This window comes from Chiloscyllium plagiosum, unplaced genomic scaffold, assembly GCF_037043375.1.
Source record: "Chiloscyllium plagiosum isolate Xiang-an unplaced genomic scaffold, Cpla_swu_hap1 HiC_scaffold_34, whole genome shotgun sequence".
Taxonomy (NCBI): Eukaryota; Metazoa; Chordata; class Chondrichthyes; order Orectolobiformes; family Hemiscylliidae; genus Chiloscyllium; species Chiloscyllium plagiosum.
The window spans coordinates 52,399,013-52,415,478 of record NW_028270172.1 but is presented as its reverse complement, the minus strand read 5'-3'; the positions used below and the strand labels follow the sequence as shown (position 1 = coordinate 52,415,478).

Sequence of the window (16,466 nt, the reverse complement as noted above, 5' to 3'; positions counted from 1 at the left end):
AGGGAAAACCCAAAGGCTTTCTATAAGTATGTCAGGAATAAAAGAATAGAACATAGAATAATACAACACAGAACAGGCCCTTCGGCCCCCGATGTTGTGCCGAACATTTGTCCTAGCTTAAGCACCCATCCATGTACCCATCCAATTGCCGCTTAAAGGTCACCAAAGATTCTGACTCTACCACTCCCACAGGCAGCGCATTCCATGCCCCCACCACTCTCTGGGTAAAGAACCCACCCCTGACATCTCCCCTATACCTTCCACCCTTTACCTTAAATTTATGTCCCCTTGTAACACTCTGTTGTACCCGGGGAAAAAGTTTCTGACTGTCTACTCTGTCTATTCCTCTGATCATCTTATAAACCTCATCCTTCGCCGTTCCAATGAGAAAAGGCCTAGCACTCTCAACCTATCCTCGTACGACCTATTCTCCATTCCAGGCAACATCCTGGTAAATCTCTGCACCCTCGCCAAAGCTTCCACATCCTTCCTAAAGTGAGGCGACCAGAACTGCAGACAGTACTCCAAATGTGGCCTAACCAAAGTCCTGTACAGTTGCAACATCACTTCACGACTCTTTAATTCAATCCCTCTGCTAATGAACGCTAATACACCATAGGCCTTCTTACAAGCTCTATCCACCTGAGTGGCAACTTTCAAAGACCTATGAACATAAACCCCCAAGATCCCTCCGTTCCTCCACCTCACTAAGAACCCTACCGTTAACCCTGTATTCCGCATTCTTATTTGTCCTTCCAAAATGGACAACCTCACACTTTGCAGCGTTGAACTCCATCTGTCACTCCTCAGCCCAGCTCTGCATCATATCCAAGTCCCTTTGCAGTCGACAAGAGCCCTCCTCACTATCCACAATTCCACCAATCTTCGTATCATCTGCAAATTTACTGACCCACCCTTCGACTCCCTCATCCAAGTCATTAATAAAAATTACAAACAGCAGAGGACCCAGAACTGATCCCTGCGGAACTCCACTTGTAACTGGGCTCCAGGCTGAATATTTACCATCTACCACCACTCTCTGACTTCGACCGGTTAGCCAGTTTTCTATCCAATTGGCCAGATTTCCCTCTATCCCATGCCTCCTGACTTTCCGCATAAGCCTACCATGGGGAACCTTATCAAATGTCTTACTAAAATCCATGTATACTACATCCACTGCTCTACCCTCATCCACATGCTTGGTCACCTCCTCAAAGAATTCAATAAGACTTGTAAGGCAAGATCTACCCTTCACAAATCCGTGCTGGCTGTCCCTAATCAAGCAGTGCCTTTCCAGATACTCATAAATCCTATCCCTCAGTATCCTTTCCATTACTTTACCTACCACCGAAGTAAGACTAACTGGCCTGTAATTCCCGGGGTTATCCCTATTCCCTTTTTTGAACAGGGGCACAACATTCGCCACTCTCCAGTCCCCTGGTACCACCCCCGTTGACAGTGAAGATGAAAAGATCATTGCCAACGGTACTGCAATTTCCTCTCTTGCTTCCCACATAATCCTAGGATATATCCCATCAGGCCCGGGGGACTTGTCTATCCTCAGGTAGGAATAGGTCCAGTCAAGGATAGTAGTGGGAAGTTGCTTGTGGAGGCTGAAGAGATTGGGGAGACACTGAATGAATACTGTTCGTCAGTATTCACTCAGGAACAGGACATTGTTGCCGATGTGAATACTGAGTCACAATTAATTAGAATGGACAGCTTTGAGGTATGTAGGGAAGAGGTGTTGGAAATTCTGGAAAGGGCGAAAATAGATAAGTCCCCTGGGCCTGATAGCATTTATCCTAGGATTCTCTGGGAAGCAAGGGAGGAGATTGCAGAGCCATTGGCCTTGATTTTTATGTCCTCGTTATCTACAGGAATAGTGCCAGAAGACTGGAGGATAGCAAATGTGGTTCCCTTGTTCAAGAAGGGGAGTAGGGATAACCCTAGTAACTATAGGCCGGTGAGTCTCACTTCTTTTGTGGGCAAAGTCTTAGAGAGAATTGTAAGGGATAGGAGTTATGAACATCTGGGTAGGAATAATGTGATCAAGAATAGTCAGCATAGTTTTGTGAAGGGCAGGTCGTGCCTCGCAAACCTTATTGAATTCTTTGAGAAGGTGACTAAGGAGGTGGACGAGGGTAAAGCAGTAGATGTGGTGTATATGGATTTTAGTAAGGCGTTTGATAAGGTTCCCCTTGGTAAGCTACTGCAAAAAATACGGAGGTATGACATTGAGGGTGAGTTGGAGGTTTGGATTAGGAATTGGCTGGCTGGAAGACGACAAAGGGTAGTAGTTGATGATAAAGGTTCATCTTGGAGTGCCGTTACTAGCGGTGTTCCGCAGGGATCTGTTTTGGGACCATTGCTGTTTGTCATTTTTATAAATGACCTGGAGGAGGGGCTAGAAGGTTGGGTGAGCAAGTTTGCGGATGATACGAAAGTCGGTGGAGTTGTTGACAGTGAGGAAGGATGTGTCAGGTTACAGCGGGATATAGATAAGCTGCAGAGCTGGGCAGAAAGGTGGCAAATGGAGTTCAATGTAGCTAAGTGTGAGGTGATTCACTTTGGTAAGAGTAACAAGAAGATGGGGTATTGGGTTAATGGTCAGATACTTGGTAGTGTGGATGAGCAGAGGGATCTTGGTGTCCATGTACACAGATCTCTGAAAGTTGCCACCCAGGTAAATAGTGCGGTGAAGAAGGCATATGGCGTACTGGCTTTTATTGGTAGAGGAATTGAGTTCCGGAGTCCTGAGGTCATGTTGCAGTTGTATAAGACTCTGGTGCGGCCGCATCTGGAGTATTGTGTGCAGTTTTGGTCGCCATACTATAGGAAGGATGTGGAGGCACTGGAACGGGTGCAGAGGAGGTTTACCAGGATGTTGCCTGGTATGGTAGGAAGATCGTATGAGGAAAGGCTGAGGCACTTGGGGCTGTTGTCGTTGGAGAAAAGAAGGTTTAGGGGTGACTTGATAGAGGTGTACAAGATGATTGGGGGTTTAGATAGGGTTGACCATAAGAACCTTTTTCCACGTATGGAGTCAGCTATTACGAAGGGGCATAGCTTTAAATTAAGGGGTGGTAGGTATAGGACAGATGTTAGGGGTAGATTCTTTACTCAGCAAGTCGTGAGTTCATGGAATGCCCTGCCAGTAGCAGTGGTGGACTCTCCCTCTTTATGGGCATTTAAACGGGCATTGGATAGGCATATGGAGGAAAGTGGGCTAGTGTAGGTTAGGTGGGCTTGGATCGGCGCAACATCGAGGGCCAAAGGGCCTGTACTGCGCTGTATTTTTTCTATGTTTCTAGAAGGATATTGTGAAACTTGAAAAGGTTCAGAAAAGATTGACAAGGATATTGCCAGGATTGGAGGATTTGAGCTATAAGGAGAGGCTGAATAGGCTGGGGTTGATTTTCCTTGGAGCGTCGGAGGCTGAGTGGTTACCTTACAGAGGTTTATAGAACCATGAGAGGCATGGATAGGATAAATAGACAAAGTCTTTTTCCTGGGGTGGGGGAGTTCAGAACAAGAGAGCTTAGGTTTATGGCGAGAGGGGAAAAATATAAAAGAGACGTAAGGGACAACATTTTCACGCAGAGGGTAGTGCATGAATGGAATGAGCTGCCAGAAGAAGTGTGGAGGCTGGTACAATTGCAGCATTTAAAAGGCATCTGAATGAATATATAAATAGAAAAGTTTTAGAGGGATATGGGCCAAGTGATGGCAAATTGGACTAGATTAAGTTTGGATATCTGGTCGGCATGGATGAGTTGGACCGAAGAATTTGTTTCCGTGCTGTACATCTCTATGACTCTGACTCTAAGTAAACCTAGACCTTTTTGTTTATGTTTTAAAGGCATGTTCCAGGCATTGTGTTCAGGATACAATTCAATTGGTCAAATGACCAGTCTTGAAGCAAAACACACTTTATTCATATACTATCATTATAATACAATAAAAAGAAGAAACTGGAATAACTTAACTGTATTGGAAAACCTAACAGAATAATAGATTATTTTACTACTAAACGGTAACTGTTCCAATATTGTGACATCCCATAAACACACCCCTTGCAAGGCAAATTCAATAAAATAGATTGTCTCGCATGCAATTCTCCAGTCCAGAAGGAACAAACATCAAGACAAAACTGTGTGTGTGTGTGAGAGAGAAAGATGTACTGCAGCTTTCAAACTCCACTTCAATATCCTAGCAACAATTGCTACTGAAAAACTAAAACTAAGAAGTCCTATCCTGTGGTAGCTTGACCCTATCCATTCAGGCTGCATCTATTGTTCCAACTTTGGAGTAGACTGCCCAGTACCCCTGTCACAACCTTTCTTCCTTTCAAAAAAAAATGACCATGACAAAATATTCTTGTTAAAGCCACACTATTGTCACAGAGGAGATCATGGAGTTGTATGATTGCTGTGGTACATCCTATCGATCTTAAATGTACGGTCACAGTATGCCTGTGGTGCAGGCCTAGAATATTCAAGTCAATAATTCTGTTGGTTAAGGATATTTGTAGGTAAATTGTAATGCTATTTTAAATTAGCTGCTTTGTTTAAACAGGGGCCATGTGTCATCACTCTCAGTGCATCCATCTGGAAAGCTTGCCTTATCAGTAGGAACAGACAAAACTTTAAGGTATGTGGGTTACTACTTGGACAAATCAGGTCTGATTACAGATATGATTATAGACTATAGTTATCTGATGAAGGAGCAGCACTCCAAAAGCTAGTCCTTCTAAATAGACTTGTTGGTGCTGTGTGATTTTTAACTTTGTCCACCCCAGTCCATCACTGGCACCTCCACATTACAGAAATGCAAACAGCAACGTCAGCACAAAGATGCAATTGTGATGTAACCAAGTTCCTATAATGTTACATTTTTTCCCGATAAAGATGTTAGGTGGATTGGCCATGCTAATTTGCCCGTTGTGCTAGGTGCATTAGTCAGGGGTAAATGTAGGGAAATGAGTCTGGGTGGGTTACTCTTCGGAGGGTCAGTGCAGAGTTGTTGGGCCGAAAGGTCTGTGTGCACATTGTAGGGAATCTAATCTAATCTAATAAAAGCAATTTCAACAGTAATTGTTAAATCATTTTGGGATTTTATGATGTGACTCCGCTTTCAATATCAGTAATTCTGAAATTCGATTGCAACAATTCATTGTGATGGAGTGCTGCCAAGGGAGTAATTTTCTGCTATAGCATTCCCAATAAAAGTGTACGACTTGTAAATTGGGCCTACATGCACACAATCACGCATAAAAACACAAACACACACACCTTGCTTTCTGATAAATAGGGGGCTGTGCACTTTGACACAGTGAGCATTTAGTTACAAAGCTATAGAGATTTTTAAGTTGTTCTGATAATGCACGTGGAGCCCTTCCTAGGTTGTCTTTTTATTTCTACAGAACATGGAATCTGATTGATGGAAAATCTGCATTCATCAAAAATATAAATCGGAGTAAGTTTAGTCTGCAATTTATTTAAGAACATGAAACTGAATTAGGATGCTTGTTTAGAGTTTATATTCAGTATTGCACTGTTCCAGCTGTGATACAAGTTTAGCATGTATAAACATTTTTGAATTTGATTTTCTTTTCTTTCTATGTCTTCTATAAGGTAGGTAATTCCTATCCACAAGCATAATTTCCTGTGAGCACAATATATGTGGTCGTACTTTTGTAAATGGATGCGCTAAGAGTTCCCATTCAATTTTGTTAAATCATTTCATAATGTAGCTCTCGTCTCCTGTAGCCAGATGGTTTTCTGGTGATTCAACTTTTGAAATCCCTTCCTTAAGTGTTGTATCTTGTATGTTTAAAAAAATCCTACATTAATTGGTTACATTGGACAAGTATTTATGGTTATGCGGTGGTGCTTTGTTAATCATTAATAGCAAAGGAGCACCGTCGTAGCAGTGTAAAATGCATTGTTTTCTCATATCATCCATGTGTTTTTTGGAAAGAGAGAGAAAAAGGAGAGCAGGAATTTGTTTAACTGCAAGGTCGGTAAGGCTTCCTTGTTTGTATTGATATGAAAGAAGAGTACAGTGTGGACTGCTCAGGGGATGGCTGCTGATGCTTTCTACCCTCACTAAATTGATGTAGTCATGATTTGGAGACGTAGTTTGCTTAACACACTTACATAGGAACAGGCGTATGCCATTCAGCCCTTTGAGTCTCTTCCACCATTCAATAAGATCGTGACTGATCTGTAACCTAACTTCATATGCCTACCCATATCCCTTGATGCCCTTAATAGTTTTGCTTATCCCAAATCTGAATTGAACAATTGAGTTGGTATTGACCACAGTATGAGGAAGAGAGTTCCAAACTTCCACCATACTTTGTGTTCAGAAGTGCTTTCTGACATCTCTCCTGATTGACCTGGCCTCATTCTTCAACAATGCCTCCTGGTTCTAGAATCTTCAATCAGTGGAAACAGTTTATCCACCCTGTCTTGCCCTGTTAAGATATTGAAGGCAGGATGAACACATGGCTTCAAGGATGGTGTAGAAGGGAGGGGTTCAAATTTGTTGGACATTGGGACTGGTTCTAGAGAATGTGGGACTATTACAAATTGGATGGTCTACATGTGAACCAGACTGGAACTAACATCCTTGGGGAGTTTTTGCTACTGCTATTGGGGAGATTTTAAACTATTGTGGCAGGGGGCTGGGAACCAGAAGAAAAGACAAGTAGACAGCGAGGTGGAAACTGGAGACTATAAGAATCATGAAGTTAGGATTAATAAAGGGGAGAGTATGCAGAGAGCAGATGAACGCAAAAGCCTGAAGTGCATATACTTTAATGCAAGGAGTATAGTGGGTAAGGCAGATGAACTTAGGGCATGGATTTGTGCCTGGGAGCATGACATTATTGCAGTCACAGAGACTTGGTTGAAGGAAGGGCATGATTGGCAACCAGATGTTCCAGGATCAGACAGGACAGGGAGGGAAGTAAAAGTGGAGGAGGAGTTGCATTGCTGATCAGGGATGATATCACGGCTGTGCTAAAGGAGGACACGATGGAGGGGCTTGAGTAGTAAGGCATTATAGGTGGAGCTGAGAAATAAGAAGGGTGCAGTGACATAGAAGTTTGATAACTCTGGATCATGTTCACATAAGTAGGGAAGATGTGTTGGATAGGCTAGAGGTTATTAAGGTGGACAAATCCCCAGGACGGATGTGATCTATCCCAGGTTGCTGAGGGAGGCAAGAGAGGAAATAGCTGGGGCCCTGACAGATATTTTTGCAGCATCCTTAAACACAGGTGAGGTGTCAGAGGACTGGAAGTTTGCTCATATTGTCCCCCTGCACAAGAAGGGTAGTAGGGGTATTCTGGGTAACTACACACCAATGAGCCTGACGTCAGTGGTGGGAAAGTTGCTGGAGAAGGTACTGAGGGATAAAATCTATTTATATTTAGAAAAGAATGGGCTTATCAGTGATAGGCAACATGGTTTTCTGCGGAGGAGATCGTGCCTTACCAACTTAATAGAGTTCTTTGAGGAAGTGGCCAAGTTTATAGATGAAGGAAGGGCTGTAAATGTCATATACATGGACATGTAAGGTGTTTGATAAGGTTCCCCGTGGTAGTCTAATGGAGAAAGTGAAGTCACATGGTGTGCAGGGTGTTCTAGCTAGGTGGATAAAGAACTGGTTGAGCAACAGGAGACAGAGAGTAGTAATTGAAGGGAGTTTCTCGAAATGGAGAAAGGTGACCAGTGGTGTTCCACAGGGATCAGTGCTGGGGCCACTATTGTTTGTAATATACATAAATGATCTGGAAGAGGGCACTGTTGATATGATCAAGTTTGCAGATGACATGAAGATTTGTGGAGTACCAGAGAGCATAGAGGACTGTCAGAGAACATAGATAGACTGGAGAGTTGGGTGGAGAAGAGGCAGATGGAGTTCAATCTAGACAAATGTGAGATGATGCATTTTGGGAAGTCTAATTCTAGAGCGAATTATACAGTAAATGGAAGAGCTTTGGGAAAAATTGATGAGCAGAGAGGTCTGGGAGTGCAGGTCCATTGTACCCTGAAGGTTGCTGCACAGATGGATAGAGTGGTCAAGAAGGCATATGGTATGCTTGCCTTCATTGGACGGGGTATTGAGTATATGAGCTGGCAAGTCAGGTTAAAATTGTACAAGACTTTGGTTTGGCCGCATTTAGAATACTGTGTACAGTTCTGGTCGCCACATTACCAAAAGGATGTGGACGCTTTGGAGAGGGTGCAGATAAGGTTTGTGGGGATGTTGCCTGGTATGGAAGGTGCTAGCTAGAGGTTGAGTAGGTTAGGTTTGTTTTCATTCGAAAAAAAGAGATGGAGGGGGACCTGATTGAGGTCTACAAAATCATGAAGGGTGTAGACAGGGTAGATAGAGATAAGCTTTTTCCCAGGGTGAAGGATTCAATAACGAGAGGTCATGCTTTCAAGGTGAGAGGTGAAAAGTTTAAAGGGGATACATGCGGCAAGTACTTTACATAGAGGGTGGTAGGTGTCTGGAATGCATTGCCAGCAGAGGTAGTGGAGGCAGGCACGGTAGATTCACTTAAGATGTGTCTGGACTGATGCATGAGTAGGTGGGAGCAGAGGCATGCAGATGCTTAGGAATTGGGCGGTAGGTTTAGACAGTGGATTTGGATCGGCTTAGGCTTGGAGGACCAAAGGGTCTGTTCCTGGCCTGTAAATTTTCTTTGTTCTAATTAGATCATCCCTTAATCTAAATTCTAGACAATCAAGGCCTAATTTGTCTAATCTCTCCTCAGTACTTAATCCCTGAAGTCCAGGGAGCAACCTAGTAAACCTGCATTTCATCCCTCTTGGGTCGAAATATCCTATCTAGGATGTAATATCCAGATCTGCTCACAGTATTCTGAGTGGGATTTAACTAGCTTGTGAAGAAGGGTTACCAGACCTGAAACATTAACTCTGATTTCGCCTCACAAGTGCTGCCAGACCTGCTGAGCTTTTCCAGCAACTTGCTTTTGTTTATAACAAGGTTTTTGTATGACTGCATCCTTGTAGTCCAGCCCTAATGGGAAGTAATCTCTTCCCTCCATGATATTTTCACTAAGTCTGCTCCGCTAAATTCCAATCCATTTTATGTTGTGAATTTAGGAGCCTATATTTCATTTGGTTCCTTTTATGATAAGTGTAGAGTGTTCATTACTTTTTCATCTTTCTTAGGCTTTCCTGAAATAAGGTGTCATTTAAAGGAATTCCTTGCTACGTTAACATAGTAATTTTTCATATCAGAAACAATTGTTCAATTTCTGCATCGGACTCACTCTTCAATCTGTATTTGCCTTTTGGTCAGTCCAGTTCTATAAATCCATTCAACTTTACTCAGTCTCTCTTTCTGAGTCTCCATTTTTGTGTAGCTGTGTTTCTCCATCTATTGTTGTCATTCTTTAGTTTCATAGAATCATAGTATCTCTGCAGTGTAGAAACAGGCCTTTCGGCCTAACAAATCCACACCGACCCTCTGAAGAGTAAACCACCCATATCCATTCTCCTATATTTACCCCTGACACCTAACCTACACATTCCTAAACACTATGGACAATTTAGCATGCCAGTTCACGTAACCTTGCATATCTTTCGATTGTGGGAGGAAACCGGAGCACCCAGAAGAAACCCACACAGACGTGGGGAGAATGTGCAAACTCCGCACAGATAGTTGCCCAAGGCTGGAATCAAACCCAGGTCCATGGTGCTTGTTTGTTTTGAAATGTATGGTACCATTATTATCACGTGATTTGCCTTTCAAATAATACGCACTGAGAATCTGGATCTTGTTTGACTTTCCACTTATTTAAAAGCCAAATACTTGGACTGATTGTAGTACCCCTACTGTTGCCCACCTGACATTATTATGCTCAGCACAGACCATAAGACAAATCTGTGGCCTTCTATATCACATCAGGAGAATGGAGAGGAGGGAGAGATGGCACGGTGGCACAGTGGTTAGCACCGCTGCCTCACAGCGCCAGAGACGCGGGTTCAATTCCTGCCTCAGGCAACTGTTCGTATGGAGTTTGCACATTCTCCCCGTGTCTGCATGGGTTCCCTCCGGGTGCTCCGGTTTCCTCCCACAGTCCAAAAATGTGCAGGTTTGGTGAATTGGCCATGCTAAATTGCCCGTAGTGTTAGATGAAGGGGTAAATGTAGGGGAATGGGTCTGTGTGGTTTGCTCTTCGGAGGGTCAGTGTGGACTTGTTGGGCCGAAGGACCTGTTTCTAATTAATTAAGTAATCTAATTTGTAAGTAATCTAATCTAATCTTCACATTTGGACAACTGAAGGAAGAGACTGTATTAAATCTAAGTGCAACAAGCAAAAGTGAAGTATGTACTTGGGTGATTTAAAGAGAAAAAGCCGTATGCATGGTCTTATTTGGAGACATATATGCAGACAAGAGGAAGACAGATATTCAATGGTTGAACAGAGGAAATGCAGGTAGAGAGGACAGTGTGCACACTGATTGGAAGCAAGAAATTTTCATACTACCATTCTGGAAAATTTCAAACCAGTACTTCACATCTGAAATTATGTACTTGGACACTACACGATCCAAAAGCCCTACTCCCAATATTCCACTGCTAGAAGTTATTAATTATGTAAAGAAATGCAGTTAGAACTCATATTTCTGACTCTGCATCAATATTATGACATCGCACAACATTTTTGGTAACACATATTTCTGATGAAAATGCCAATGGGTCAGTGTTCATGCACTTCTAAAATTTTGTTTTCTTAGATGCTCACATTGTTCAGTGGTCCCCAGCTGGAGACAATTATATTGTTATTTCAAATAACGAGCTGGATGTATATAATCTGGTAACTGCCTCCATCCATGGAACTATTGTATGTAAGACGAGGATCTCATCGGTGAAATTTATAATGGTATGCTATGTTAATTTTCAGTCTTCCATGACTTGCATCTGATATTTGAAACTTCTGTGTCAAATCAAAATTTGTTTTGAAAACTGTTTATTTAATTGTTCATTTTAGCTCCATTTCATTAAAGAAATTATTGATGTGGATAAGGGGGCAGAGTGTAATCTATCCAAGTTTGCAGGTAATACAAAATTGGGTGGGAAAGTGAGCCATGAGGAAGGTACAAAGTTGATATGGGCAGGTTAAGTGAAATTAAAAGCAGAATACTGTGAATGCTGAAAATTTGAAATAAGCCAGAAAATGTTCTGAAATCTCAGCAGGTCTGGCAGCATTTTAGAGTGAGTGAACATTTCCAGTCTAACGTGGTAGCTCTTAACAATGTAATGTCTATCGCTACAAACTACAAGGCTGAAACATGTGCAGTAATCTTCAGCTAGAAATGATCCTCTGTGGCCTCCTCTAGAGGTCTCCAGAATCTCAAATTCTAGTCTTAGCCAATTCAATTAACTCCACGTCATTATCAAGAAATGATTGGAGGCTTGGGATATTGTAAAAGCTGTGGACCCTGACCACATTCTAGCAGTAATACTGAAGACCTGTGCACCTAGAACGTTTCACACCCCTATCTAAGCTGTTCCAGTACAGCTACAACACTGGCATCCGACCAAATGAAAAATTGCTAAGTTAAATCCTGTACACGCAAAGCAGGCCAAATCCAACCCTGCAATAAACATCCTATCCAACTACAGTAAAGGAATGGAAGGTGTCATTCACAGTGGTATCAAGTAGCACATGCTTAGCAATAACCTGCTCACTGACACTCAGTTGATGTTCTGTCACTCAGCTTCTAACCTTAATACATCCTTTGCAAAAACACATACGAATGATCTGAATTCCAACAGTGAAATGAGGATGACCAACCTAAACACCAAAGCTGCATTTGATCACATTGCTTTAGCAAAACTGCAATTATGAGAACTGGGGGAAACCTGTGCTGGTTAATTCATACTTGACACAAAGCAAGATGGTTGTGGTGGTTGGGCGTAAGTCGTTTCAGCTCCAGGGCATCTCTTCAGGATTTCCTCAGAATGGTGCCCTTGGCCCAACCATCTTCTGCTTCATCAATAATCTTCCCTTCATCACGAGGTTAGAAATAGGCATGTTCGCTCATGACTGTACAATGTTCAGTTCCATTCAAAATTCCTCATCTACTGCAGCATTGCATCCCAAATTCAACAAAATCTGATAATATCCAGGACTTGGCTGACCAGTGACATTTACACCCCACAGATGCCAGGTAATGACCATTTCCAAAAGAGCGAATCTAACATTTTGGGAAAAGAGATAATAATTCCTTAAGTCTTAAGATGGTTATGGATAAGGATATGACTGGTCCTTAGGTGAAAGTGCTAAATTAGTCGGGGAGGCTAATTATTGATGGTATTAGGCAGGAACTGGAGAAATTAAATTGGGAGCAGCTGTTTGAAGGTAAATTCACATCTGAAATATGGGAGTCTTTTAAAAGCCAGTTGATCAGAATTCAGGAGCATCAGATTCCTGTGACATTGAGAGGTAAGCATAGCAAGATTCAAGAATCCTAGATGACCAAAGAAATTGAAAGATTAGTCAAAAAGAAGTATATATAAGGTTTATTAAACTGAAATCACATAAGACCCTTGAGGAATATAAAAGAAGCACGAAATAAATTATATAGGGAATTGGAGCTAAAAGGGGCCATGAAATATCCTTCGCAAGTATGAGTAAGGAGATTCCCAAGGCATTTAATACTTACATTAGGAGCAAGAGGGTACTTGGGTAGGTCCACTCAAGGATAAAAGAGGAAATTTAGGCATGGAGTTACAGGAAATTGATGAGGTCTTTAATGAGTACTTTGCATCAGTATTCACCACAGAGAAGGCCATGGATGATGATAAGATGAGGGAGGAGTATGTTGATATTCTGGGCATGTTGATATTAAGAACAAGGAGGTCTTGGGTTTCTTGAAAAACTTAAGGTTGATAAGTCTCCTGCGCCTGAAGGGATATATTTCAGGACACTAAAGGAGGCAAGGGAGAAGATTGCTGGGTTCTTTACAGATTTTTGGATACACTTTAACTACAGGCGAGGTCCCAGAAAACTGGAGAATAGCCAGTGTTGTTCCTTTACTTAAGAAGAGCAACAGGAAGAATCCAAGAAATTAAAGGCCGTTGAGCCTTGTTTTGGAACATTGGGGGGAAAACAGATCAAGATAATGGCACTTTAATAAGGAGGGAGACAGACAAAGGCAGAGACCACATGGTCAGAGAAAGAAACCTTCGAGGAGAAAGTCAGGTCTGCAGATGCTGGAGATCAAAGTTGAAACTTTATTGCTGGAACAGCACAGCAGGTCAGGCAGCATCCAGGGAACAGGAGATTCGACGTTTCGGGCACAGGCCCTTCTTCAGGAATGCCTTTAATTTCCGAAATGGCTAGAAAGACAAAAATGACTGTTTGTTCAGTCTATGGATTCTTCTGTAAATGAAGAACAGTAGAGGTCCTTGACAGGTCTGTGAGAGTGTTGTCCTGAGCTGGGGTAGGTCGAGTTGCAGGGAATGTAGGTACCGGCGCATGGCTGCAAGCGTGGAGCGGAGGATCCGGAGGGAGGTCCGTTGCTGGAGGCTGCGGATTTGTTGCAGGTACTGGTAGTCCTGGTTGGGTCCAAATTGTGTTGGTCGGAAGGTGATCTGGAGTCCATGGGGGATCAGTCGGTTCCGTAGGCAGGTGCTGAGAAAGGAGATATGGCTGTGGTAACGAGTCTGCTTCAGAATGTGGCTGAAGAGCTTCTGTGCAGAGGAGATGACCTGGGGTGTGCAGTGAGAGAGGGACTCACTGAAATCTTTGTAGAGAGAGGCAGAGAGCTTCTTCAAGGAAGGCATCCTTGTAAGAGGATTCGCAGTAGGTTGAAATCTTCGAGGAGAAAGTGAGGTCTGCAGATGCTGGAGATCAAAGTTGAAACTTTATTGCTGGAACAGCACAGCAGGTCAGGCAGCATCCAGGGAACAGGAGATTCGACGTTTCGGGCACAGGCCCTTCTTCAGGAATCTGAAGAGGAGATTCCTGAAGAAGGGCCTGTGCCCGAAACGTCGAATCTCCTGTTCCCTGGATGCTGCCTGACCTGCTGTGCTGTTCCAGCAATAAAGAGAAAGAAACCTACCCTGTTGTCTGACACAGCAGTGAACCTGCACAGTTACTGCCTTTGCTGTTTGAGCTCAAGTATCTCTGGACTTCAGAGTGCATTTAGGCAAAATTAACAAACAGCAAAGTTCGCAGCTGATCTTGTAGGAACCTGTGTGGGAGAACTCACAGCACAGGAGTAGATAAGTGCATGCTTTTTAAGTGTAACTTTGCTGTAAATCTATAACAGTGGGTTCTTTCTTGATTATGTTCTGTTGCGATCTGTGCCTTCATTAAATTTTAAGAATATAAGCCATAAGTACTGAATTAGCCTGGAGTAGTGTTTTTTAGAGCTGAAAGACTGGGCTATTTACTGGATCTGTAGATTGTGAAGGAGTAAAGATGGCCTTTTATAGAGTGGCATGCTCTTCCTGTTGGATGTGGGTGGTTAGGGTGATTTTCCATGTTACTGATGATTACATCATGGTGGCTCAGTGGTTAGCGCTGTTGCCTCATAGCACCCGGGTTTGGTTCCAGCCTCGGGCGACTGTCTGTGTGGAGTTTGCACATTCTGCCCGTGTCTGCGTGGGTTTCCTCCGGGTGCTCCGGTTTCCTCCCACAGTCCAAAGATGTGCAGGTCAGGTGAATCGGCCATGCGAAATTGCCATAGTGTTGGGTGCATTAGTCAGAGGGAGGTGGGTCTGGGTGGGTTACTCTTCGGAGGGTCGGTGTGGACTGGTTGGGCCGGAGGGCCTGTTTCCACACTGTAGGGAATCTAATCTAAACATCTGCAAGAAGTATGTTAGGTTGTGAATCCTATCAGATCGCATGGATCAGTTGGAGTGTTAGTTAAAGGCAATAAGGAATTTACAGGAGCTAGGGGATGGCAGTTATAAGAAGAGAGACAACCTGCAGTGCCAATAGTGTGGTGCTGGAAAAGCACAGCAGGTCAGGAAGCATCCGAGGAGCAGGAAAATCAATATTTTGGGCATAAGCCATGTATCAAGAATGAGGCTTGTGAGCCATGGGAGCTGAGAGATAAAGGAGACTGGGGTAATGCTTGAGTGGGGCGTTAGCTGGAAATGTGATAGGTAAATGAAGGTGGGGGTATTTGATAGGTTGGAGAGGAGGGTGAAGCAGATAGGTGGGAAGGAAGATGGATAGATCAAGAGGTCGTTGCTGTGTTAGAGGCTTGGGACTGGGATAAGGTGGGGGGAGGGGAAATGAGGAAACTGGTGAAATCCACATTTCAGGTCAGTTGTGTCCATCCCCTGCAGTTTCCTACCCTATCCTGTACATCCAAAATATTGCCTAATCATATCCCATTACATCACTAGGTGAACATAACTGAATTGTGGTCACTATCACCAAAGTGCTCACCTAGTTCCAAATCTAACACCTGGCCGGATTCATTACCCAGTACCAAATCCAACGTAGCCTCGCCCCCTTGTTGGATTGTCTACATACTGTATCAGGAATCCCTCCTCCACACGTTGGACAAAAACTGACCCATCTAAAATGCTTGAACTATAGTGTTTCCAGTCAATATTTGGAAACTTAAAGGCCCCCATAACAACTACCCTGGTACTTTTGGTCCTATCCAGAATCATCTTTGCAATCCTTTCCTCGACATCTCGGGAACTATTCGCAGCTCTATAGAAAACTCCCAACAGAGTGACCTCTCCTTTCCTGTTTCAGCCCATACTAGCTCAGTAGGTGAGTCCTCAAACATCCTTATGCCATTGTAATAGTGTCCTTGACTAACAATGCCACACCTCCCCCTCTTTTACCATCATCTCTGTTCTTACTGAAACATTTAAATCCTGGAACCTACGGCAACTATTCTTGGCCCTGCTCTATCCATGTCTCCAAAATGGCCACAACATCGAAGTCCCAGGTATTAATCCCCATGCTGCAAATTCATCCACTTTATTCCGGATGCTCCTGGCATTGAAGTAGCCACACTTCAAACCACCTTCCTGCTTGCCACTGCACTCTTGCGACCTTGAAACCACATTTCTGACCTCACTACTCTCAACCTCCTGAGATTCTGTGGGAACGTGAGAGACTCACGGTTGGTGTGTTGTCTCTCAGGTGCCAGGGTTCATGATGTCTCGGATTGTGTGTTGGGATCTTTGAGGGTGAGGGGGAGTTTTGGTCCACATAGGCACTAAAAACACAGGTAGGAGGAGAGATGGGGTTCCCATCCCCCTGCTGAATTCGTTTAAATGCTTCCAAAGAGCATCAGCAAATATCTGCCCCAGGATATTGGCATCTCTCTGGTTCAGGGAGTAGACCATTCTGCATGTAGAGGTTTCACCTACCCCGAATGAGTTCCAATTATCCAGGTATCCGAAACCCTCCCTCCTGCACCATCCCTGTAGCC

At 43.4% G+C, this 16,466-nt stretch overlaps 1 protein-coding gene across 1 annotated transcript in view; it reads left to right on the top strand.

Annotated features, from left to right (window-relative positions):
- pak1ip1 (PAK1 interacting protein 1) overlaps positions 1–16,466 on the top strand; it is a 71,108-nt gene that overhangs the window by 26,914 nt on the left and 27,728 nt on the right. The window contains exons 4-6 of the mRNA XM_087978677.1: positions 4,579–4,653; positions 5,426–5,478; positions 10,788–10,933. Coding sequence (XP_087834803.1) covers positions 4,579–4,653; positions 5,426–5,478; positions 10,788–10,933 — 274 coding nt within the window. The remainder of the gene's footprint in view (positions 1–4,578; positions 4,654–5,425; positions 5,479–10,787; positions 10,934–16,466) is intronic.